Source organism: Chionomys nivalis, chromosome 3 (genome assembly GCF_950005125.1).
Source record: "Chionomys nivalis chromosome 3, mChiNiv1.1, whole genome shotgun sequence".
Lineage (NCBI taxonomy): Eukaryota > Metazoa > Chordata > Mammalia > Rodentia > Cricetidae > Chionomys > Chionomys nivalis.
The window spans coordinates 96,828,529-96,853,861 of record NC_080088.1 but is presented as its reverse complement, the minus strand read 5'-3'; the positions used below and the strand labels follow the sequence as shown (position 1 = coordinate 96,853,861).

Below are 25,333 nucleotides of genomic sequence, written 5' to 3'. Positions count from 1 at the left end.
AAAGGGGGCTATAAGCCTGGAGTTCACTGTGGAGCCAGACTATCTCTGAACTCATGACAATCCTCCTGCCTTAGCTTCCTTAGTGCAGAGATGTGGGTGTGAGCTACCACACACACTTTCCCTATGGGGACTCTGCTGTTCTAAATGAGGAGAGAGAGAAAGAGAGAGAGAGAGAGAGAGAGAGAGAGAGAGAGAGAGAGAGAGAGAGAGAGAGAGAAGGAGGTAGAGACCAGATGTTGTGGGATATTAGTTTAAGATATGTTATGTTCATTTATGCTGTGGAACGTTTGTTTACTGATGCAAGGATGTGCTATATTCTTTTATGCTGCATTTGTTTAACTCTGTGACGCTGTGTTACTTTGCCTGTCTAGAACACCCAATTGGTCTAATAAAGCACTGAACGGCCAATAGCAAGGCAGGAGAAAGGATAGGCGGGGCTAGAGGGCAGAGAGAATAAATAGGAAGAGAAATCTAACCTTGACAGAATGGAGGAGAGAGAAAAGGAGAAGGAGAGGAGGACACCAGGGGCCAGCCACTCAACCACCCAGCAACCCAGCCACCCAGCCACCCAGAAACCCAGCCACCCAGCCATCCATGGAGTACGAAGGAAAGATATATATATATATAGATAGATATAGATATAGATATATAGATATAGAGGTATAAAGAAAGAGGTATATAACAAAAGGTATATAGAAATAAAGAAAGAAATACAGAATAAAGAAAATCCAGAGGCAAAATGTAGTTAAAGAAAAATGGGATAATTTAAGTTAGACAAGCTGGCTAGAAACAAGTCAAGACCAGGCATTCATAAGTAAGAATAAGTCTCCATGTATTTATTTGGGAGCTGAGTGGTGGGCCCCAAAAGAGTAAAAAGCCAAAAACCAACCAACTGCACCCAGGCTTCCTTCCCAGCAATGCCAAGGCGTCTCAGAAGGACTTACTTTGACACAAGGACCTGTCAGTCTCATTGGCTCTAGTCGCATTCATGATCTTGGCTCTCACGATCCTGGTGAGGTTGCTGAACAGTGTCTGGTACTCGGGGGTGTAGTTCGCCTCCAGAACCACCTCACTTTTCACCACGATGCTGCCATTGCTGCAAGTGGGAGAGACGCCAACATTTCCTCCACGTCACCCACACCCAGCAAGGAGGACGAAAGCAGCAAGAGAGGAGATGGGGAGGCAAGGGGTGTGGTGATTCACCCCTGGCGTCCCAGCATTTGGAAGGCTGAGGCAGGAGAATCACATGCTCAAAGCCAACCTGGGCCACATAGTGAGTGAGACCTTTGTTTCAAAAATCCAAAAGAAATAAAAGGGTGGAGGGAGGCGGGAAGGAAGAATGGAAGGAAGAAAAGAAGGGAGGAATGGAAGAGGGAAAGGAAAGAAAAAAATGAGGGCTCCCACTCTTCGACAGTTAACAAATTCCAAGGAGCCAGTTGAGTAAGACAGTTCAAGATTGGTAAATCTCAGTGTTTGTCACAATAGCTTGGGCTGGGTGGTAGTGGCGCACGCCTTTAATCCCAGCACTCAGGAGGCAGAGACAGGCGGATCTCTGTGAGTTCAAGGCCAGCCTGGTCTACAAGAGCTAGTTCCGGGACAGAGAAATCCTGTCTCAAAAAAAAAAATAATAGAGGCTTGGGTCTAGCCAAGCCTCATGGACAGAGTTTGGTTCCAGGTAGAAGGAGAGCTGCAACTCCTCCAGATACCCTGTGATACCCTGTGACCTCCATCCCTCCACGTGTATACAGTGGTACAAGCACACATTTGCTGCACACACAACATACACAATAACGTCATAGAACATAGAGACCCTTGGGTGAAGATGTGTTGCTGGGAATGGAAAATGGAGGAACGCATTCAGAGCATCAAGAACGTAAAAACAGTTGAACATGGTGATTACAGCTTCAGTGCTTGTAGAAGCAGGGGAAGGAGGAGGGGGGAGGGCGATGGCAGCGGAGAGGGGGAGAAGGAGGAGGAATAAAGAATGAATTCTGTTAATAAGTGGGAGCCTAGCCTTGAAGCCCCTCACTAAGTGGCCAGTGGTGCTGCTGAGGGGAACGGTTTCGAGACAGAGGCCATCATCTGTCACGGTCATTGCCAGGAGAAGCCAGCGGCCTTCTTACTCCTCTTCGTTTCCCTCATCCAGCGCAGGCACTGCAGGCCTCAGCAGCTCTGGAGTCTGTTTCCAGCACTCTCTCTTTTCTCTCCCCAAATCCCCACGGTCTGACGGGGTGCTCATCTCTCAAGACCTTCTCCCACCAGCTCCTTCTCTGGTCATTGACACCATGACACCATCGCCTCTAGTGTAGACCTCTGCCCACCTTTCTTTACCCTGCAGCCAGTCGGCTTGCAGGCCAGCTGCTGAGAGGAACAGTCTCCTGGATTGGCGTGAGTCATTTCTCCAACCTCCGCGGCCACTACTGAGTGTGCTTCCAAGTTTGTAGATTTGCCCCCCCACCCCGCCAGCACTATGGGCTCCCCTCCAGTGCTTCCCCTACTTTAACTCTTCCCCTGGCCTTTCTCTACTTTATTATGACCCCCCCCCCCTTTAAACCTTAGCTGTCGCGTTCTCTCCCGCTGGCCACACTTGCCTCTCGGCTCTTTGTCCTGACACACTACAGTTCCTGATCACAGCTCTCAGGAGTGTGCACAGTCTTGGGGCCCCCTGTGCCCTCCATTCTGTACTCCAGGAATAGTGAGCTAAGCATCTAACACTGTTTGTTTTGATTTTCTTGTTTGGTTGAAGCAGGGTTTCTTTACATAGTCCGGGTGGGCCTGGAACTCCCTGTGTAGTTCAGGTTGGCCTTCAGCTTCTGTCCTTCGTGTCTTAAGCTCCCAAGCACAAGTGTTACCAGTGTGTGGCACTCAGCTAGGGGTTGGCTTTTTTAATAGAAGTTGGCAATTATAAAATCGTTATTATAAAAGTGAATGGATTAGACGAATAAAGAAACTCGTGGCGAATGAATAAACACGAACGATGAAAAATGGATCGGCACAAACAGCGAACAGACATGAAAATCAACGAAAGAACAGATCATGCATGAGCACACGCGGAGTGAGCAGCGAGTACAGAGCTCACATGAGCAAGGAGCTGAGTAACCCCAGTGAACAAACGAAGGGGTGAATGAATGAGTAACTGTGATGACAAGGAAAAGAACCAGTGATGCGTTTATGAGTGCATGGCAAGTGAGTGCATGGCAAGTGAGTGCATGGCAAGTGAGTGCATGGCAAGTTTTTGAATGGATTAATGAATAAATGAACAGATTATGAATGGATAACCATGATGAACAAATGACAGAGTGAGTCAGGACTCTGGGGTGTTCCTTCAGGACTGGAGTTCCCCAGTCCCAGACAGATGTCATAGCCTAAGCTCAGGGTAGGAGGAAGGAGCAGGAAGAGAAAGAGGGGGCACTCTCCCCACTCACAGCAGTTCTTTGATGATCACTTCTTTGTACTCGGGAAGGTCATGACCCTCGTAAATTTTATCCATCTGGAAAAAAAAATCAGAGATCGTACAGAGCTGGAGTATGTCCCATCCTCAGAGAGCTCCAGGCTGGTGTGGGTGGAGCCCATGGGAAAGGGAAAGGGAAAGCACAGAGGTTGCCTCTATGGGACCTGAGTGGGGTGGGGCTCAGAGAGGACCCGACCTAAGACTCTCGGAGACAAAGGGCTTACAGATGAGAAAATGTGATGGATCACCATAGCCCTCCCTTTACCGAGTGTCACTGCTCCTACCTGGCTCAGGAAGAGTTTGATGAAGTCCTTGTAGGCCTGGGAGGATGTGTTCTTCAGGTCATCTGAGAAGTTCCGGTCGGTCACCTTTACTGTCATGCTCACGGTAGCGTTGACAACATTTGGGATATCTGTAGGACCAGGTAACATGGTGCATGAGAGAGCGACCCTCAGGGCCTGTGGGAATGTCTCTGAGGTAGGTAAAGTTTCCTGCCTGTTGGTATCACGGAGGAGAAAAGGAGAGGAAAAGAGGACAGAAACTCAAGAGTTAGCTGAGGGTGGCTGAGACTTCTGTCTCTACCGGTATGTATGCATGTTCACACACGTGCATGTTTGTGTGTGCATACACATGTATGGAGTTCAGACATGCATGTTGCATATCTTCCTCTATCTCTCTCCACCTTAGGGCTTGAGACAAGGTCTCTCACTGGATGTGGAGTTCACCAGTCTGTCTGGTAAGTGAGCCCCAGGGATGTGCACATCTCCCTGGGGCAGAGACTGCAGATGCTCAGCACTATGCCGAGTTTGACATGGGTCCTGAGAACCCAAACTCAGCTCTCCAAACTTGCACCATGAATACCTGACTGGTGGAAACTATCTCCCCAGACTCCAGACCCTGACTCTTGAGATCACAGAGAGAGGACTGCCAAAAGGAGACCCAGGGAGTTAGGTGGGAGGCTTCACAAAGGGTTGGGGTGGAAACCTTCTGATCAGAGGCGGGAGGAGAGCCAGAGAGGGTGGCCCTGAAGTTAGAGGCAGGAGGACAAGGACAAGAATAACTTTACCTCCTCTCCCCGCAGTGAAGCCACGGGAATGGTTGGTCATTCCAACATGGCCCACCACTTTAAGTGTCAAGGCGCACAGGGAGGGCTGCCGGTCTCACAGGGGTCATTACCTATTGGGAAGGAATACAGGATGGTGTCGCAGAGCTGCCCAGTGTAGCCCGGCTTGCATTCACACTGGCTTCCGTTCCATCTCCCGTTGTTGCAGTCCTCTAAGAAATGACAGAATTTCAAAAGATCATTGAGTGAGCTCCAGGGACAAAAACACTTGCTCCCATCTGGGTGTCATCAAAGCCCTGACCTTGACAAGGGGGCTAAAGCTAGACCATGGTACAACATTTGAGAACCCCTCATTCCCATCTTACTTCTAGAAGCTAGGGAGAAAGGAGGAGACAGAAATGGGTTTAAGGATACAAGAAACACAAGAGAAGGAGGAAGAGGAAAGGAACCCATGAACAAAAAGAACCAACAACAGCACGCTGGGCACGAATGACTCACACTTGTAATCACAGTGTTTGAGAGGAAGTGGCAGATGGATCCCAAGACTGAACCTAGCCTGAGACGCATAGTGAGATGCCATTCTGGTACTTCCAACCCCATGCCAAAGACCACACATATCAATGTGAGAAATAATCATTGGTAGCTATAAATGTCAGGAAACATGCAACATGGTCCCACATAGGGAAAGATGGTTAAGAGCCAAGGCCTAAGGGAGAAACGCAGAGCCAATTGTATGAAACTTACGTGATGGCAAAGTGATGGCCTGAGTCCTCATGGAAGTAGGGTATACGCTGGGAAAGGGGGGGCGAGAAGTAGAGCTGCTGAACACAGGGTTGCTGCTAGAAGGGGAGTGGATGGAGGTAGAGGATGGAGGAGAAGAGCTAGGGGGGCTTGTCTGGGCTGAAGAGTCAAACACTGGCAAGGAGGAGGAGTGAGGAAATGAAGGTGTCAAAGAAGTAGCATCGTGAACCGTGGTTTCAGGGCTCCCTGGTGATGTTGGGGAACGGACTGAACTTGGGATGCTGGAGAAAATGGGTAGAGATGAGAATGAGGCTGGCGAGGTGTCAGGTGATGCTGGTGGTAGTGGTGACCTTGAACTGTGGGGAGGGGATGAGAGTCCTGGTGTAAAAGCAGTTGAGGACAGGTCTGGTGATGGCGTCCTGGGGGATGCTGACTCATCAGGAATGGTGGTGGACAGAGAGCTCGTAGAGGGGGGGTTCCTGTACGTGGAAATCCCACTGCCTGGGAAGGGGGTGGATGTCTGAGTGAAGGCTGTTCTGGAGGCCTCAGTTGCTTGAGTTAGCTCAGTGGAAAATAGGCCGTTTAGGGAGGCTGTAGATACATGTGTTTCGACTGTGGCGTGGGAGGTTTCAGAAGGTTCAGTTGGTTCTGTTGAAATTGGGCTGCTTGGCAAGGTGGAAGACTCCTGAGTTAAGACCATTGTTTGGGAGATCTCAGTGATCTGCGTTCCTTCTGTTGAAATAGGGGGGCGCAAAGAGACTGTAGATGCTTCAGTCAGGGATGAAGTGAAGGGTATCTCCGGAGGGATGGCAGCTTCTGAGAAAATTGGGCTGCTTGGAGAGGTTGGGGATTCCTGAGTGAAGATGGTTGTTGGCAAGGTATCGGGTGGTTGAGATGAATCTCTGGAAAAGGGGCTTCTTGTGGAGATTTTAGAAGACTCAGTCATGTCTGAGAAGTGGGTAATCTCAGTTGTTTCTGTGGAAACTGAGCGGCTCAGGAAGAGTGTATATTCCTCAGTGAAGAATGATGTTAGGGCAGTCTCAGTTGCTAGAGTTCCAGGTTTCAAACTTGGGTTCCTTGGGGAGGTTGTAGATGCCTCAGTCAGGGATGTGAGAGGTGAGGTGTCAGGAGGGACAGATGTTTCTGGGGAAACTGAGCTGTTTGTGGAAGTGGTAGGCTTCAGTGTTACAGGTGGCTTGCTGGCTTCAGTTGGCTGAGTAGCTTGGGCTGAAAGGAGGCTGCTGGATGATGGCGTGGACACGTCTGTGAGGGTAGAGATGTGTGAGATCTCAGAAGGAAAAATTCTTTCTGGGGAAACTGGGGTGGTTGCAGAGGTCATAGATTTCTGAGTGAAGTCTACGGGTGATATCTGAGTACCTTGAGTACCTTGTGTGGAAATGAGGGGGTCTGGTGAAACAGTAGATGTCTCAGAGAGTGAAAGGGTGTGGGTGACCTCAGGAGGGACAGCAGTTTCTGAGGAAATTGAGCGGATTGAGAAAGAAGTAGATTGCTGAGTGAAGACTACTTGGGAAGGCTGATTGACTTGAGTTGTTAGGGTAGAAAGTAAGGTGCGTGAAGATGGGCTAGAAGATACAGTCAACACAGTAGAAAATGAGGTGTTAAGAGGTACAATGGGTTCTGTTAATAATGAGTTGCTTGAAAAAGTTGTTGATTTTTGCATGAATCCCGTTTTCCATGTTTGAGACGACTGAGTGGCCTGGGCTGATGCTGGGGTCCGTGGGTGTGTGGTAGAGGCCTCCCTTAATCTTGAAGTATACGGGGTCTCAGGAGGGACCAGCGTCCCTGTGGAAATTGAGCTGGTTGGGGAGGGTGTTGATTCCTGGGTGAACACCGTGCCCCGTGACTCAGCTGGTTGAGTTGCAAGTGTTGAAACCGGGGTCCTGGTGTAGGCTGTAGATGGCTCCTTCACAGCTGCGGTGGAGGAGGTCCCAGGGGGTCCGGCTGTTCCTGTGGACACTGGGCCGCTTAGGGATGTGGTAGGTTCCTGAGTGTGAAGGGTTGTTCCAGAGTTCTCTGGAGCTGGAGCTGTTTGTGTGGATATGGCGCTGCGCAGGGATGTGGTAGACGCCTCAGTCAGCGCTGCTGTGTGGGTGACGGCGGGAGGTACAGCAGTGTCTGGGGACGCGGAGCTGCCCGACCAGGTTGTAGACTTGTGAGTGAGCCCTGTTGCGGAGGTTTCGCTTGGCTGGGTGGCATGTGTTGTCCTCGGGGTCCTGGAGGATACTGTAGATGCCTCACTCACGGCTGAGGTGTAGGCGACCTCGGAAGCTGCCGCGGTTTCTGGTGAACTTGAGGGGGCTGTGAAGACTGTGGATGCCTGAGTGAAAACTCTTGGTGATGTCTCAGGTGCCTGAGTTGTCTGTGTGGACGTTGGGCCACGTGGGGAGGCTGCAGACTCCTCAGTGACAGCTGAGGTGTAGGAGGTCCCAGGAGTCCCAGCTGTTTCTGCGGGCATTGTGCTGGCTGTGGCTGGCAAGACTGTAGATTGCTGAGCGAAGACCGTTGTTGTCGGGGAGGTCTGAGTCGTGGGAGCGGCTTCTGAGGAAACTGGGCCGCCTTGGGAGGCTGTAGGTGCTTCAGATCGGGCTGTGGGGTGAGCAGTTTCAGCCGGTACCGTGGTTTCTGGGGACGCGGGGCTGCCAGAGACGGTCGTAGCTTCCAGAGTGAAGACAGTTCCTGGGAAGGACCCTGTGGCTCGAGAGCCTTGCGTTGAAGTCGAGCTGCTGCTGGAGGCTGTAGGGGCCTCAGGTTGGACTGTGGTGAGGAGGCTCTCAGGGGGTACAGAAGCAGTTTGTGTGGAAATGGAGTTGCTCTGGGGAGCTGTAGACCCGTGACTGAAGACTGTTGTCCGGGCTGTGTCAGTTGCTTGCGTTGCTTGGGTAGACACCGGGCCACTGGGGAACGTGGTGGGTTCTTCTCTGGGGGGTGTAGGGTAGGAGGTCTCCGGAGTTCCAGTGGGTACCGCGGAAACTGAGTTTGTTGGGAAGGTTGTAGATTCCTGATTGGAGACTGTTGTTTTGGACGGCTCGGTGGTCTGAGTTCCACCTGTTGAAGTGTGCTGGCTTCGGGAGGTGGTTGGCGCTTCACTCAGGACCGAAGTGAAGGGCGTCTCAGCAGGCAGGGCCGTTGCTGGGGAAACTGAGCTGCTTGGAGAGATCGGAGATTCCTGAGTGGAGACGGCGGTTTGCAAGGTACCGGAGGGTTGAGGTGAATCGGTGGAGGTTGTGCTTCTTGGGGAGGTTGTGGATACCTCAGGCAGAGCTGTGGAGCGCGAGGTGTCGGGAGGGACGACTGTTTCTGGGGAACCTGAGCTGTCCGTGGAGGTCGTAGACTCCTGTGTGAACTCTGTTTGGGAGGTTTCCCTTGGCTGGGTTGCATGTGTTGAAACTGAGCTGCTTGGGGAGGTTGTAGGTACCCCAGTTTGCCCTGTTGTGCGGGAGCTCGCAGGAGGTTGCGAGGTTTCTGTGGAAGCTGAGTTTCTTGGGAAAGTTGTTGGTTCCTGAGTGAACCCTGTTTTCCACGTTTGAGCCGCCTGAGTGGCCTGGGCTGATACTGGGGTCCGTGGGTGTGTGGTAGAGGCCTCCCTTAATCTTGAAGTATACGGGGTCTCAAGAGGGACCAGCGTCCCTGTGGAAATTGAGCTGGTTGGGGAGGGTGTAGATTCCTGGGTGAACACCGTGCCCCGTGACTCAGCTGGTTGAGTTGCAAGTGTTGAAACCGGGGTCCTGGTGTAGGCTGTAGATGGCTCCTTCACAGCTGCGGTGGAGGAGGTCCCAGGGGGTCCGGCTGTTCCTGTGGACACTGGGCCGCTTAGGGATGTGGTAGGTTCCTGAGTGTGAAGGGTTGTTCCAGAGTTCTCTGGAGCTGGAGCTGTTTGTGTGGATATGGCGCTGCGCAGGGATGTGGTAGACGCCTCAGTCAGCGCTGCTGTGTGGGTGACGGCGGGAGGTACAGCAGTGTCTGGGGACGCGGAGCTGCCCGACCAGGTTGTAGACTTGTGAGTGAGCCCTGTTGCGGAGGTTTCGCTTGGCTGGGTGGCATGTGTTGTCCTCGGGGTCCTGGAGGATACTGTAGATGCCTCACTCACGGCTGAGGTGTGGGCGACCTCGGAAGCTGCCGCGGTTTCTGGTGAACTTGAGGGGGCTGTGAAGACTGTGGATGCCTGAGTGAAAACTCTTGGTGATGTCTCAGGTGCCTGAGTTGTCTGTGTGGACGTTGGGCCACGTGGGGAGGCTGCAGACTCCTCAGTGACAGCTGAGGTGTAGGAGGTCCCAGGAGTCCCAGCTGTTTCTGCGGGCATTGTGCTGGCTGTGGCTGGCAAGACTGTAGATTGCTGAGCGAAGACCGTTGTTGTCGGGGAGGTCTGAGTCGTGGGAGCGGCTTCTGAGGAAACTGGGCCGCCTTGGGAGGCTGTAGGTGCTTCAGATCGGGCTGTGGGGTGAGCAGTTTCAGCCGGTACCGTGGTTTCTGGGGACGTGGGGCTGCCAGAGACGGTCGTAGCTTCCAGAGTGAAGACAGTTCCTGGGAAGGACCCTGTGGCTCGAGAGCCTTGCGTTGAAGTCGAGCTGCTGCTGGAGGCTGTAGGGGCCTCAGGTTGGACTGTGGTGAGGAGGCTCTCAGGGGGTACAGAAGCAGTTTGTGTGGAAATGGAGTTGCTCTGGGGAGCTGTAGACCCGTGACTGAAGACTGTTGTCCGGGCTGTGTCAGTTGCTTGCGTTGCTTGGGTAGACACCGGGCCACTGGGGAACGTGGTGGGTTCTTCTCTGGGGGGTGTAGGGTAGGAGGTCTCCGGAGTTCCAGTGGGTACCGCGGAAACTGAGTTTGTTGGGAAGGTTGTAGATTCCTGATTGGAGACTGTTGTTTTGGACGGCTCGGTGGTCTGAGTTCCACCTGTTGAAGTGTGCTGGCTTCGGGAGGTGGTTGGCGCTTCACTCAGGACCGAAGTGAAGGGCGTCTCAGCAGGCAGGGCCGTTGCTGGGGAAACTGAGCTGCTTGGAGAGATCGGAGATTCCTGAGTGGAGACGGCGGTTTGCAAGGTACCGGAGGGTTGAGGTGAATCGGTGGAGGTTGTGCTTCTTGGGGAGGTTGTGGATACCTCAGGCAGAGCTGTGGAGCGCGAGGTGTCGGGAGGGACGACTGTTTCTGGGGAACCTGAGCTGTCCGTGGAGGTCGTAGACTCCTGTGTGAACTCTGTTTGGGAGGTTTCCCTTGGCTGGGTTGCATGTGTTGAAACTGAGCTGCTTGGGGAGGTTGTAGGTACCCCAGTTTGCCCTGTTGTGCGGGAGCTCGCAGGAGGTTGCGAGGTTTCTGTGGAAGCTGAGTTTCTTGGGAAAGTTGTTGGTTCCTGAGTGAACCCTGTTTTCCACGTTTGAGCCGCCTGAGTGGCCTGGGCTGATACTGGGGTCCGTGGGTGTGTGGTAGAGGCCTCCCTTAATCTTGAAGTATACGGGGTCTCAGGAGGGACCAGCGTCCCTGTGGAAATTGAGCTGGTTGGGGAGGGTGTTGATTCCTGGGTGAACACCGTGCCCCGTGACTCAGCTGGTTGAGTTGCAAGTATTGAAACCGGGGTCCTGGTGTAGGCTGTAGATGGCTCCTTCACAGCTGCGGTGGAGGAGGTCCCAGGGGGTCCGGCTGTTCCTGTGGACACTGGGCCGCTTAGGGATGTGGTAGGTTCCTGAGTGTGAAGGGTTGTTCCAGAGTTCTCTGGAGCTGGAGCTGTTTGTGTGGATATGGCGCTGCGCAGGGATGTGGTAGACGCCTCAGTCAGCGCTGCTGTGTGGGTGACGGCGGGAGGTACAGCAGTGTCTGGGGACGCGGAGCTGCCCGACCAGGTTGTAGACTTGTGAGTGAGCCCTGTTGCGGAGGTTTCGCTTGGCTGGGTGGCATGTGTTGTCCTCGGGGTCCTGGAGGATACTGTAGATGCCTCACTCACGGCTGAGGTGTGGGCGACCTCGGAAGCTGCCGCGGTTTCTGGTGAACTTGAGGGGGCTGTGAAGACTGTGGATGCCTGAGTGAAAACTCTTGGTGATGTCTCAGGTGCCTGAGTTGTCTGTGTGGACGTTGGGCCACGTGGGGAGGCTGCAGACTCCTCAGTGACAGCTGAGGTGTAGGAGGTCCCAGGAGTCCCAGCTGTTTCTGCGGGCATTGTGCTGGCTGTGGCTGGCAAGACTGTAGATTGCTGAGCGAAGACCGTTGTTGTCGGGGAGGTCTGAGTCGTGGGAGCGGCTTCTGAGGAAACTGGGCCGCCTTGGGAGGCTGTAGGTGCTTCAGATCGGGCTGTGGGGTGAGCAGTTTCAGCCGGTACCGTGGTTTCTGTGGACGTGGGGCTGCCAGAGACGGTCGTAGCTTCCAGAGTGAAGACAGTTCCTGGGAAGGACCCTGTGGCTCGAGAGCCTTGCGTTGAAGTCGAGCTGCTGCTGGAGGCTGTAGGGGCCTCAGGTTGGACTGTGGTGAGGAGGCTCTCAGGGGGTACAGAAGCAGTTTGTGTGGAAATGGAGTTGCTCTGGGGAGCTGTAGACCCGTGACTGAAGACTGTTGTCCGGGCTGTGTCAGTTGCTTGCGTTGCTTGGGTAGACACCGGGCCACTGGGGAACGTGGTGGGTTCTTCTCTGGGGGGTGTAGGGTAGGAGGTCTCCGGAGTTCCAGTGGGTACCGCGGAAACTGAGTTTGTTGGGAAGGTTGTAGATTCCTGATTGGAGACTGTTGTTTTGGACGGCTCGGTGGTCTGAGTTCCACCTGTTGAAGTGTGCTGGCTTCGGGAGGTGGTTGGCGCTTCACTCAGGACCGAAGTGAAGGGCGTCTCAGCAGGCAGGGCCGTTGCTGGGGAAACTGAGCTGCTTGGAGAGATCGGAGATTCCTGAGTGGAGACGGCGGTTTGCAAGGTACCGGAGGGTTGAGGTGAATCGGTGGAGGTTGTGCTTCTTGGGGAGGTTGTGGATACCTCAGGCAGAGCTGTGGAGCGCGAGGTGTCGGGAGGGACGACTGTTTCTGGGGAACCTGAGCTGTCCGTGGAGGTCGTAGACTCCTGTGTGAACTCTGTTTGGGAGGTTTCCCTTGGCTGGGTTGCATGTGTTGAAACTGAGCTGCTTGGGGAGGTTGTAGGTACCCCAGTTTGCCCTGTTGTGCGGGAGCTCGCAGGAGGTTGCGAGGTTTCTGTGGAAGCTGAGTTTCTTGGGAAAGTTGTTGGTTCCTGAGTGAACCCTGTTTTCCACGTTTGAGCCGCCTGAGTGGCCTGGGCTGATACTGGGGTCCGTGGGTGTGTGGTAGAGGCCTCCCTTAATCTTGAAGTATACGGGGTCTCAGGAGGGACCAGCGTCCCTGTGGAAATTGAGCTGGTTGGGGAGGGTGTTGATTCCTGGGTGAACACCGTGCCCCGTGACTCAGCTGGTTGAGTTGCAAGTGTTGAAACCGGGGTCCTGGTGTAGGCTGTAGATGGCTCCTTCACAGCTGCGGTGGAGGAGGTCCCAGGGGGTCCGGCTGTTTTTGTGGACACTGGGCCGCTTAGGGATGTGGTAGGTTCCTGAGTGTGAAGGGTTGTTCCAGAGTTCTCTGGAGCTGGAGCTGTTTGTGTGGATATGGCGCTGCGCAGGGATGTGGTAGACGCCTCAGTCAGCGCTGCTGTGTGGGTGACGGCGGGAGGTACAGCAGTGTCTGGGGACGCGGAGCTGCCCGACCAGGTTGTAGACTTGTGAGTGAGCCCTGTTGCGGAGGTTTCGCTTGGCTGGGTGGCATGTGTTGTCCTCGGGGTCCTGGAGGATACTGTAGATGCCTCACTCACGGCTGAGGTGTGGGCGACCTCGGAAGCTGCCGCGGTTTCTGGTGAACTTGAGGGGGCTGTGAAGACTGTGGATGCCTGAGTGAAAACTCTTGGTGATGTCTCAGGTGCCTGAGTTGTCTGTGTGGACGTTGGGCCACGTGGGGAGGCTGCAGACTCCTCAGTGACAGCTGAGGTGTAGGAGGTCCCAGGAGTCCCAGCTGTTTCTGCGGGCATTGTGCTGGCTGTGGCTGGCAAGACTGTAGATTGCTGAGCGAAGACCGTTGTTGTCGGGGAGGTCTGAGTCGTGGGAGCGGCTTCTGAGGAAACTGGGCCGCCTTGGGAGGCTGTAGGTGCTTCAGATCGGGCTGTGGGGTGAGCAGTTTCAGCCGGTACCGTGGTTTCTGTGGACGTGGGGCTGCCAGAGACGGTCGTAGCTTCCAGAGTGAAGACAGTTCCTGGGAAGGACCCTGTGGCTCGAGAGCCTTGCGTTGAAGTCGAGCTGCTGCTGGAGGCTGTAGGGGCCTCAGGTTGGACTGTGGTGAGGAGGCTCTCAGGGGGTACAGAAGCAGTTTGTGTGGAAATGGAGTTGCTCTGGGGAGCTGTAGACCCGTGACTGAAGACTGTTGTCCGGGCTGTGTCAGTTGCTTGCGTTGCTTGGGTAGACACCGGGCCACTGGGGAACGTGGTGGGTTCTTCTCTGGGGGGTGTAGGGTAGGAGGTCTCCGGAGTTCCAGTGGGTACCGCGGAAACTGAGTTTGTTGGGAAGGTTGTAGATTCCTGATTGGAGACTGTTGTTTTGGACGGCTCGGTGGTCTGAGATCCACCTGTTGAAGTGTGCTGGCTTCGGGAGGTGGTTGGCGCTTCACTCAGGACCGAAGTGAAGGGCGTCTCAGCAGGCAGGGCCGTTGCTGGGGAAACTGAGCTGCTTGGAGAGATCGGAGATTCCTGAGTGGAGACGGCGGTTTGCAAGGTACCGGAGGGTTGAGGTGAATCGGTGGAGGTTGTGCTTCTTGGGGAGGTTGTGGATACCTCAGGCAGAGCTGTGGAGCGCGAGGTGTCGGGAGGGACGACTGTTTCTGGGGAACCTGAGCTGTCCGTGGAGGTCGTAGACTCCTGTGTGAACTCTGTTTGGGAGGTTTCCCTTGGCTGGGTTGCATGTGTTGAAACTGAGCTGCTTGGGGAGGTTGTAGGTACCCCAGTTTGCCCTGTTGTGCGGGAGCTCGCAGGAGGTTGCGAGGTTTCTGTGGAAGCTGAGTTTCTTGGGAAAGTTGTTGGTTCCTGAGTGAACCCTGTTTTCCACGTTTGAGCCGCCTGAGTGGCCTGGGCTGATACTGGGGTCCGTGGGTGTGTGGTAGAGGCCTCCCTTAATCTTGAAGTATACGGGGTCTCAGGAGGGACCAGCGTCCCTGTGGAAATTGAGCTGGTTGGGGAGGGTGTTGATTCCTGGGTGAACACCGTGCCCCGTGACTCAGCTGGTTGAGTTGCAAGTATTGAAACCGGGGTCCTGGTGTAGGCTGTAGATGGCTCCTTCACAGCTGCGGTGGAGGAGGTCCCAGGGGGTCCGGCTGTTCCTGTGGACACTGGGCCGCTTAGGGATGTGGTAGGTTCCTGAGTGTGAAGGGTTGTTCCAGAGTTCTCTGGAGCTGGAGCTGTTTGTGTGGATATGGCGCTGCGCAGGGATGTGGTAGACGCCTCAGTCAGCGCTGCTGTGTGGGTGACGGCGGGAGGTACAGCAGTGTCTGGGGACGCGGAGCTGCCCGACCAGGTTGTAGACTTGTGAGTGAGCCCTGTTGCGGAGGTTTCGCTTGGCTGGGTGGCATGTGTTGTCCTCGGGGTCCTGGAGGATACTGTAGATGCCTCACTCACGGCTGAGGTGTGGGCGACCTCGGAAGCTGCCGCGGTTTCTGGTGAACTTGAGGGGGCTGTGAAGACTGTGGATGCCTGAGTGAAAACTCTTGGTGATGTCTCAGGTGCCTGAGTTGTCTGTGTGGACGTTGGGCCACGTGGGGAGGCTGCAGACTCCTCAGTGACAGCTGAGGTGTAGGAGGTCCCAGGAGTCCCAGCTGTTTCTGCGGGCATTGTGCTGGCTGTGGCTGGCAAGACTGTAGATTGCTGAGCGAAGACCGTTGTTGTCGGGGAGGTCTGAGTCGTGGGAGCGGCTTCTGAGGAAACTGGGCCGCCTTGGGAGGCTGTAGGTGCTTCAGATCGGGCTGTGGGGTGAGCAGTTTCAGCCGGTACCGTGGTTTCTGTGGACGTGGGGCTGCCAGAGACGGTCGTAGCTTCCAGAGTGAAGACAGTTCCTGGGAAGGACCCTGTGGCTCGAGAGCCTTGCGTTGAAGTCGAGCTGCTGCTGGAGGCTGTAGGGGCCTCAGGTTGGACTGTGGTGAGGAGGCTCTCAGGGGGTACAGAAGCAGTTTGTGTGGAAATGGAGTTGCTCTGGGGAGCTGTAGACCCGTGACTGAAGACTGTTGTCCGGGCTGTGTCAGTTGCTTGCGTTGCTTGGGTAGACACCGGGCCACTGGGGAACGTGGTGGGTTCTTCTCTGGGGGGTGTAGGGTAGGAGGTCTCCGGAGTTCCAGTGGGTACCGCGGAAACTGAGTTTGTTGGGAAGGTTGTAGATTCCTGATTGGAGACTGTTGTTTTGGACGGCTCGGTGGTCTGAGATCCACCTGTTGAAGTGTGCTGGCTTCGGGAGGTGGTTGGCGCTTCACTCAGGACCGAAGTGAAGGGCGTCTCAGCAGGCAGGGCCGTTGCTGGGGAAACTGAGCTGCTTGGAGAGATCGGAGATTCCTGAGTGGAGACGGCGGTTTGCAAGGTACCGGAGGGTTGAGGTGAATCGGTGGAGGTTGTGCTTCTTGGGGAGGTTGTGGATACCTCAGGCAGAGCTGTGGAGCGCGAGGTGTCGGGAGGGACGACTGTTTCTGGGGAACCTGAGCTGTCCGTGGAGGTCGTAGACTCCTGTGTGAACTCTGTTTGGGAGGTTTCCCTTGGCTGGGTTGCATGTGTTGAAACTGAGCTGCTTGGGGAGGTTGTAGGTACCCCAGTTTGCCCTGTTGTGCGGGAGCTCGCAGGAGGTTGCGAGGTTTCTGTGGAAGCTGAGTTTCTTGGGAAAGTTGTTGGTTCCTGAGTGAACCCTGTTTTCCACGTTTGAGCCGCCTGAGTGGCCTGGGCTGATACTGGGGTCCGTGGGTGTGTGGTAGAGGCCTCCCTTAATCTTGAAGTATACGGGGTCTCAGGAGGGACCAGCGTCCCTGTGGAAATTGAGCTGGTTGGGGAGGGTGTTGATTCCTGGGTGAACACCGTGCCCCGTGACTCAGCTGGTTGAGTTGCAAGTATTGAAACCGGGGTCCTGGTGTAGGCTGTAGATGGCTCCTTCACAGCTGCGGTGGAGGAGGTCCCAGGGGGTCCGGCTGTTCCTGTGGACACTGGGCCGCTTAGGGATGTGGTAGGTTCCTGAGTGTGAAGGGTTGTTCCAGAGTTCTCTGGAGCTGGAGCTGTTTGTGTGGATATGGCGCTGCGCAGGGATGTGGTAGACGCCTCAGTCAGCGCTGCTGTGTGGGTGACGGCGGGAGGTACAGCAGTGTCTGGGGACGCGGAGCTGCCCGACCAGGTTGTAGACTTGTGAGTGAGCCCTGTTGCGGAGGTTTCGCTTGGCTGGGTGGCATGTGTTGTCCTCGGGGTCCTGGAGGATACTGTAGATGCCTCACTCACGGCTGAGGTGTGGGCGACCTCGGAAGCTGCCGCGGTTTCTGGTGAACTTGAGGGGGCTGTGAAGACTGTGGATGCCTGAGTGAAAACTCTTGGTGATGTCTCAGGTGCCTGAGTTGTCTGTGTGGACGTTGGGCCACGTGGGGAGGCTGCAGACTCCTCAGTGACAGCTGAGGTGTAGGAGGTCCCAGGAGTCCCAGCTGTTTCTGCGGGCATTGTGCTGGCTGTGGCTGGCAAGACTGTAGATTGCTGAGCGAAGACCGTTGTTGTCGGGGAGGTCTGAGTCGTGGGAGCGGCTTCTGAGGAAACTGGGCCGCCTTGGGAGGCTGTAGGTGCTTCAGATCGGGCTGTGGGGTGAGCAGTTTCAGCCGGTACCGTGGTTTCTGTGGACGTGGGGCTGCCAGAGACGGTCGTAGCTTCCAGAGTGAAGACAGTTCCTGGGAAGGACCCTGTGGCTCGAGAGCCTTGCGTTGAAGTCGAGCTGCTGCTGGAGGCTGTAGGGGCCTCAGGTTGGACTGTGGTGAGGAGGCTCTCAGGGGGTACAGAAGCAGTTTGTGTGGAAATGGAGTTGCTCTGGGGAGCTGTAGACCCGTGACTGAAGACTGTTGTCCGGGCTGTGTCAGTTGCTTGCGTTGCTTGGGTAGACACCGGGCCACTGGGGAACGTGGTGGGTTCTTCTCTGGGGGGTGTAGGGTAGGAGGTCTCCGGAGTTCCAGTGGGTACCGCGGAAACTGAGTTTGTTGGGAAGGTTGTAGATTCCTGATTGGAGACTGTTGTTTTGGACGGCTCGGTGGTCTGAGATCCACCTGTTGAAGTGTGCTGGCTTCGGGAGGTGGTTGGCGCTTCACTCAGGACCGAAGTGAAGGGCGTCTCAGCAGGCAGGGCCGTTGCTGGGGAAACTGAGCTGCTTGGAGAGATCGGAGATTCCTGAGTGGAGACGGCGGTTTGCAAGGTACCGGAGGGTTGAGGTGAATCGGTGGAGGTTGTGCTTCTTGGGGAGGTTGTGGATACCTCAGGCAGAGCTGTGGAGCGCGAGGTGTCGGGAGGGACGACTGTTTCTGGGGAACCTGAGCTGTCCGTGGAGGTCGTAGACTCCTGTGTGAACTCTGTTTGGGAGGTTTCCCTTGGCTGGGTTGCATGTGTTGAAACTGAGCTGCTTGGGGAGGTTGTAGGTACCCCAGTTTGCCCTGTTGTGCGGGAGCTCGCAGGAGGTTGCGAGGTTTCTGTGGAAGCTGAGTTTCTTGGGAAAGTTGTTGGTTCCTGAGTGAACCCTGTTTTCCACGTTTGAGCCGCCTGAGTGGCCTGGGCTGATACTGGGGTCCGTGGGTGTGTGGTAGAGGCCTCCCTTAATCTTGAAGTATACGGGGTCTCAGGAGGGACCAGCGTCCCTGTGGAAATTGAGCTGGTTGGGGAGGGTGTTGATTCCTGGGTGAACACCGTGCCCCGTGACTCAGCTGGTTGAGTTGCAAGTATTGAAACCGGGGTCCTGGTGTAGGCTGTAGATGGCTCCTTCACAGCTGCGGTGGAGGAGGTCCCAGGGGGTCCGGCTGTTCCTGTGGACACTGGGCCGCTTAGGGATGTGGTAGGTTCCTGAGTGTGAAGGGTTGTTCCAGAGTTCTCTGGAGCTGGAGCTGTTTGTGTGGATATGGCGCTGCGCAGGGATGTGGTAGACGCCTCAGTCAGCGCTGCTGTGTGGGTGACGGCGGGAGGTACAGCAGTGTCTGGGGACGCGGAGCTGCCCGACCAGGTTGTAGACTTGTGAGTGAGCCCTGTTGCGGAGGTTTCGCTTGGCTGGGTGGCATGTGTTGTCCTCGGGGTCCTGGAGGATACTGTAGATGCCTCACTCACGGCTGAGGTGTGGGCGACCTCGGAAGCTGCCGCGGTTTCTGGTGAACTTGAGGGGGCTGTGAAGACTGTGGATGCCTGAGTGAAAACTCTTGGTGATGTCTCAGGTGCCTGAGTTGTCTGTGTGGACGTTGGGCCACGTGGGGAGGCTGCAGACTCCTCAGTGACAGCTGAGGTGTAGGAGGTCCCAGGAGTCCCAGCTGTTTCTGCGGGCATTGTGCTGGCTGTGGCTGGCAAGACTGTAGATTGCTGAGCGAAGACCGTTGTTGTCGGGGAGGTCTGAGTCGTGGGAGCGGCTTCTGAGGAAACTGGGCCGCCTTGGGAGGCTGTAGGTGCTTCAGATCGGGCTGTGGGGTGAGCAGTTTCAGCCGGTACCGTGGTTTCTGTGGACGTGGGGCTGCCAGAGACGGTCGTAGCTTCCAGAGTGAAGACAGTTCCTGGGAAGGACCCTGTGGCTCGAGAGCCTTGCGTTGAAGTCGAGCTGCTGCTGGAGGCTGTAGGGGCCTCAGGTTGGACTGTGGTGAGGAGGCTCTCAGGGGGTACAGAAGCAGTTTGTGTGGAAATGGAGTTGCTCTGGGGAGCTGTAGACCCGTGACTGAAGACTGTTGTCCGGGCTGTGTCAGTTGCTTGCGTTGCTTGGGTAGACACCGGGCCACTGGGGAACGTGGTGGGTTCTTCTCTGGGGGGTGTAGGGTAGGAGGTCTCCGGAGTTCCAGTGGGTACCGCGGAAACTGAGTTTGTTGGGAAGGTTGTAGATTCCTGATTGGAGACTGTTGTTTTGGACGGCTCGGTGGTCTGAGATCCACCTGTTGAAGTGTGCTGGCTTCGGGAGGTGGTTGGCGCTTCACTCAGGACCGAAGTGAAGGGCGTCTCAGCAGGCAGGGCCGTTGCTGGGGAAACTGAGCTGCTTGGAGAGATCGGAGATTCCTGAGTGGAGACGGCGGTTTGCAAGGTACCGGAGGGTTGAGGTGAATCGGTGGAGGTTGTGCTTCTTGGGGAGGTTGTGGATACCTCAGGCAGAGCTGTGGAGCGCGAGGTGTCGGGAGGGACGACTGTTTCTGGGGAACCTGAGCTGTCCGTGGAGGTCGTAGACTCCTGTGTGAACTCTGTTTGGGAGGTTTCCCTTGGCTGGGTTGCATGTGTTGAAACTGAGCTGCTTGGGGAGGTTGTAGGTACCCCAGTTTGCCCTGTTGTGCGGGAGCTCGCAGGAGGTTGCGAGGTTTCTGTGGAAGCTGAGTTTCTTGGGAAAGTTGTTGGTTCCTGAGTGAACCCTGTTTTCCACGTTTGAGCCGCCTGAGTGGCCTGGGCTGATACTGGGGTCCGTGGGTGTGTGGTAGAGGCCTCCCTTAATCTTGAAGTATACGGGGTCTCAGGAGGGACCAGCGTCCCTGTGGAAATTGAGCTGGTTGGGGAGGGTGTTGATTCCTGGGTGAACACCGTGCCCCGTGACTCAGCTGGTTGAGTTGCAAGTGTTGAAACCGGGGTCCTGGTGTAGGCTGTAGATGGCTCCTTCACAGCTGCGGTGGAGGAGGTCCCAGGGGGTCCGGCTGTTTTTGTGGACACTGGGCCGCTTAGGGATGTGGTAGGTTCCTGAGTGTGAAGGGTTGTTCCAGAGTTCTCTGGAGCTGGAGCTGTTTGTGTGGATATGGCGCTGCGCAGGGATGTGGTAGACGCCTCAGTCAGCGCTGCTGTGTGGGTGACGGCGGGAGGTACAGCAGTGTCTGGGGACGCGGAGCTGCCCGACCAGGTTGTAGACTTGTGAGTGAGCCCTGTTGCGGAGGTTTCGCTTGGCTGGGTGGCATGTGTTGTCCTCGGGGTCCTGGAGGATACTGTAGATGCCTCACTCACGGCTGAGGTGTGGGCGACCTCGGAAGCTGCCGCGGTTTCTGGTGAACTTGAGGGGGCTGTGAAGACTGTGGATGCCTGAGTGAAAACTCTTGGTGATGTCTCAGGTGCCTGAGTTGTCTGTGTGGACGTTGGGCCACGTGGGGAGGCTGCAGACTCCTCAGTGACAGCTGAGGTGTAGGAGGTCCCAGGAGTCCCAGCTGTTTCTGCGGGCATTGTGCTGGCTGTGGCTGGCAAGACTGTAGATTGCTGAGCGAAGACCGTTGTTGTCGGGGAGGTCTGAGTCGTGGGAGCGGCTTCTGAGGAAACTGGGCCGCCTTGGGAGGCTGTAGGTGCTTCAGATCGGGCTGTGGGGTGAGCAGTTTCAGCCGGTACCGTGGTTTCTGTGGACGTGGGGCTGCCAGAGACGGTCGTAGCTTCCAGAGTGAAGACAGTTCCTGGGAAGGACCCTGTGGCTCGAGAGCCTTGCGTTGAAGTCGAGCTGCTGCTGGAGGCTGTAGGGGCCTCAGGTTGGACTGTGGTGAGGAGGCTCTCAGGGGGTACAGAAGCAGTTTGTGTGGAAATGGAGTTGCTCTGGGGAGCTGTAGACCCGTGACTGAAGACTGTTGTCCGGGCTGTGTCAGTTGCTTGCGTTGCTTGGGTAGACACCGGGCCACTGGGGAACGTGGTGGGTTCTTCTCTGGGGGGTGTAGGGTAGGAGGTCTCCGGAGTTCCAGTGGGTACCGCGGAAACTGAGTTTGTTGGGAAGGTTGTAGATTCCTGATTGGAGACTGTTGTTTTGGACGGCTCGGTGGTCTGAGATCCACCTGTTGAAGTGTGCTGGCTTCGGGAGGTGGTTGGCGCTTCACTCAGGACCGAAGTGAAGGGCGTCTCAGCAGGCAGGGCCGTTGCTGGGGAAACTGAGCTGCTTGGAGAGATCGGAGATTCCTGAGTGGAGACGGCGGTTTGCAAGGTACCGGAGGGTTGAGGTGAATCGGTGGAGGTTGTGCTTCTTGGGGAGGTTGTGGATACCTCAGGCAGAGCTGTGGAGCGCGAGGTGTCGGGAGGGACGACTGTTTCTGGGGAACCTGAGCTGTCCGTGGAGGTCGTAGACTCCTGTGTGAACTCTGTTTGGGAGGTTTCCCTTGGCTGGGTTGCATGTGTTGAAACTGAGCTGCTTGGGGAGGTTGTAGGTACCCCAGTTTGCCCTGTTGTGCGGGAGCTCGCAGGAGGTTGCGAGGTTTCTGTGGAAGCTGAGTTTCTTGGGAAAGTTGTTGGTTCCTGAGTGAACCCTGTTTTCCACGTTTGAGCCGCCTGAGTGGCCTGGGCTGATACTGGGGTCCGTGGGTGTGTGGTAGAGGCCTCCCTTAATCTTGAAGTATACGGGGTCTCAGGAGGGACCAGCGTCCCTGTGGAAATTGAGCCGGTTGGGGAGGGTGTTGATTCCTGGGTGAACACCGTGCCCCGTGACTCAGCTGGTTGAGTTGCAAGTGTTGAAACCGGGGTCCTGGTGTAGGCTGTAGATGGCTCCTTCACAGCTGCGGTGGAGGAGGTCCCAGGGGGTCCGGCTGTTCCTGTGGACACTGGGCCGCTTAGGGATGTGGTAGGTTCCTGAGTGTGAAGGGTTGTTCCAGAGTTCTCTGGAGCTGGAGCTGTTTGTGTGGATATGGCGCTGCGCAGGGATGTGGTAGACGCCTCAGTCAGCGCTGCTGTGTGGGTGACGGCGGGAGGTACAGCAGTGTCTGGGGACGCGGAGCTGCCCGACCAGGTTGTAGACTTGTGAGTGAGCCCTGTTGCGGAGGTTTCGCTTGGCTGGGTGGCATGTGTTGTCCTCGGGGTCCTGGAGGATACTGTAGATGCCTCACTCACGGCTGAGGTGTGGGCGACCTCGGAAGCTGCCGCGGTTTCTGGTGAACTTGAGGGGGCTGTGAAGACTGTGGATGCCTGAGTGAAAACTCTTGGTGATGTCTCAGGTGCCTGAGTTGTCTGTGTGGACGTTGGGCCACGTGGGGAGGCTGCAGACTCCTCAGTGACAGCTGAGGTGTAGGAGGTCCCAGGAGTCCCAGCTGTTTCTGCGGGCATTGTGCTGGCTGTGGCTGGCAAGACTGTAGATTGCTGAGCGAAGACCGTTGTTGTCGGGGAGGTCTGAGTCGTGGGAGCGGCTTCTGAGGAAACTGGGCCGCCTTGGGAGGCTGTAGGTGCTTCAGATCGGGCTGTGGGGTGAGCAGTTTCAGCCGGTACCGTGGTTTCTGTGGACGTGGGGCTGCCAGAGACGGTCGTAGCTTCCAGAGTGAAGACAGTTCCTGGGAAGGACCCTGTGGCTCGAGAGCCTTGCGTTGAAGTCGAGCTGCTGCTGGAGGCTGTAGGGGCCTCAGGTTGGACTGTGGTGAGGAGGCTCTCAGGGGGTACAGAAGCAGTTTGTGTGGAAATGGAGTTGCTCTGGGGAGCTGTAGACCCGTGACTGAAGACTGTTGTCCAGGCTGTGTCAGTTGCTTGCGTTGCTTGGGTAGACACCGGGCCACTGGGGAACGTGGTGGGTTCTTCTCTGGGGGGTGTAGGGTAGGAGGTCTCCGGAGTTCCAGTGGGTACCGCGGAAACTGAGTTTGTTGGGAAGGTTGTAGATTCCTGATTGGAGACTGTTGTTTTGGACGGCTCGGTGGTCTGAGTTCCACCTGTTGAAGTGTGCTGGCTTCGGGAGGTGGTTGGCGCTTCACTCAGGACCGAAGTGAAGGGCGTCTCAGCAGGCAGGGCCGTTGCTGGGGAAACTGAGCTGCTTGGAGAGATCGGAGATTCCTGAGTGGAGACGGCGGTTTGCAAGGTACCGGAGGGTTGAGGTGAATCGGTGGAGGTTGTGCTTCTTGGGGAGGTTGTGGATACCTCAGGCAGAGCTGTGGAGCGCGAGGTGTCGGGAGGGACGACTGTTTCTGGGGAACCTGAGCTGTCCGTGGAGGTCGTAGACTCCTGTGTGAACTCTGTTTGGGAGGTTTCCCTTGGCTGGGTTGCATGTGTTGAAACTGAGCTGCTTGGGGAGGTTGTAGGTACCCCAGTTTGCCCTGTTGTGCGGGAGCTCGCAGGAGGTTGCGAGGTTTCTGTGGAAGCTGAGTTTCTTGGGAAAGTTGTTGGTTCCTGAGTGAACCCTGTTTTCCACGTTTGAGCCGCCTGAGTGGCCTGGGCTGATACTGGGGTCCGTGGGTGTGTGGTAGAGGCCTCCCTTAATCTTGAAGTATACGGGGTCTCAGGAGGGACCAGCGTCCCTGTGGAAATTGAGCCGGTTGGGGAGGGTGTTGATTCCTGGGTGAACACCGTGCCCCGTGACTCAGCTGGTTGAGTTGCAAGTGTTGAAACCGGGGTCCTGGTGTAGGCTGTAGATGGCTCCTTCACAGCTGCGGTGGAGGAGGTCCCAGGGGGTCTGGCTGTTTTTGTGGACACTGGGCCGCTTAGGGATGTGGTAGGTTCCTGAGTGTGAAGGGTTGTTCCAGAGTTCTCTGGAGCTGGAGCTGTTTGTGTGGATATGGCGCTGCGCAGGGATGTGGTAGACGCCTCAGTCAGCGCTGCTGTGTGGGTGACGGCGGGAGGTACAGCAGTGTCTGGGGACGCGGAGCTGCCCAACCAGGTTGTATACTTGTGAGTGAGCCCTGTTGCGGAGGTTTCGCTTGGCTGGGTGGCATGTGTTGTCCTCGGGGTCCTGGAGGATACTGTAGATGCCTCACTCACGGCTGAGGTGTAGGCGACCTCGGAAGCTGCCGCGGTTTCTGGTGAACTTGAGGGGGCTGTGAAGACTGTGGATGCCTGAGTGAAAACTCTTGGTGATGTCTCAGGTGCCTGAGTTGTCTGTGTGGACGTTGGGCCACGTGGGGAGGCTGCAGACTCCTCAGTGACAGCTGAGGTGTAGGAGGTCCCAGGAGTCCCAGCTGTTTCTGCGGGCATTGTGCTGGCTGTGGCTGGCAAGACTGTAGATTGCTGAGCGAAGACCGTTGTTGTCGGGGAGGTCTGAGTCATGGGAGCGGCTTCTGAGGAAACTGGGCCGCCTTGGGAGGCTGTAGGTGCTTCAGATCGGGCTGTGGGGTGAGCAGTTTCAGCCGGTACCGTGGTTTCTGTGGACGTGGGGCTGCCAGAGACGGTCGTAGCTTCCAGAGTGAAGACAGTTCCTGGGAAGGACCCTGTGGCTCGAGAGCCTTGCGTTGAAGTCGAGCTGCTGCTGGAGGCTGTAGGGGCCTCAGGTTGGACTGTGGTGAGGAGGCTCTCAGGGGGTACAGAAGCAGTTTGTGTGGAAATGGAGTTGCTCTGGGGAGCTGTAGACCCGTGACTGAAGACTGTTGTCCGGGCTGTGTCAGTTGCTTGCGTTGCTTGGGTAGACACCGGGCCACTGGGGAACGTGGTGGGTTCTTCTCTGGGGGGTGTAGGGTAGGAGGTCTCCGGAGTTCCAGTGGGTACCGCGGAAACTGAGTTTGTTGGGAAGGTTGTAGATTCCTGATTGGAGACTGTTGTTTTGGACGGCTCGGTGGTCTGAGATCCACCTGTTGAAGTGTGCTGGCTTCGGGAGGTGGTTGGCGCTTCACTCAGGACCGAAGTGAAGGGCGTCTCAGCAGGCAGGGCCGTTGCTGGGGAAACTGAGCTGCTTGGAGAGATCGGAGATTCCTGAGTGGAGACGGCGGTTTGCAAGGTACCGGAGGGTTGAGGTGAATCGGTGGAGGTTGTGCTTCTTGGGGAGGTTGTGGATACCTCAGGCAGAGCTGTGGAGCGCGAGGTGTCGGGAGGGACGACTGTTTCTGGGGAACCTGAGCTGTCCGTGGAGGTCGTAGACTCCTGTGTGAACTCTGTTTGGGAGGTTTCCCTTGGCTGGGTTGCATGTGTTGAAACTGAGCTGCTTGGGGAGGTTGTAGGTACCCCAGTTTGCCCTGTTGTGCGGGAGCTCGCAGGAGGT

At 56.0% G+C, this 25,333-nt stretch overlaps 1 protein-coding gene across 1 annotated transcript in view; it reads right to left on the bottom strand.

Annotated features, from left to right (window-relative positions):
• The window catches only part of LOC130871394 (mucin-12-like), a 41,067-nt gene that overhangs the window by 6,440 nt on the left and 9,294 nt on the right, over positions 1 to 25,333 (bottom strand). The window contains exons 6-20 of the mRNA XM_057764732.1: positions 24,120 to 24,799; positions 22,651 to 22,790; positions 20,434 to 21,357; positions 18,589 to 19,512; positions 16,744 to 17,667; positions 14,899 to 15,822; positions 13,054 to 13,977; positions 11,209 to 12,132; positions 9,364 to 10,287; positions 7,515 to 8,442; positions 5,259 to 5,429; positions 4,628 to 4,726; positions 3,736 to 3,863; positions 3,426 to 3,490; positions 945 to 1,096 (exon numbers count right to left, since the gene is read on the bottom strand). Of these exons, the coding sequence (XP_057620715.1) occupies positions 945 to 1,096; positions 3,426 to 3,490; positions 3,736 to 3,863; positions 4,628 to 4,726; positions 5,259 to 5,429; positions 7,515 to 8,442; positions 9,364 to 10,287; positions 11,209 to 12,132; positions 13,054 to 13,977; positions 14,899 to 15,822; positions 16,744 to 17,667; positions 18,589 to 19,512; positions 20,434 to 21,357; positions 22,651 to 22,790; positions 24,120 to 24,799 (8,831 nt within the window). The remainder of the gene's footprint in view (positions 1 to 944; positions 1,097 to 3,425; positions 3,491 to 3,735; positions 3,864 to 4,627; positions 4,727 to 5,258; positions 5,430 to 7,514; positions 8,443 to 9,363; positions 10,288 to 11,208; positions 12,133 to 13,053; positions 13,978 to 14,898; positions 15,823 to 16,743; positions 17,668 to 18,588; positions 19,513 to 20,433; positions 21,358 to 22,650; positions 22,791 to 24,119; positions 24,800 to 25,333) is intronic.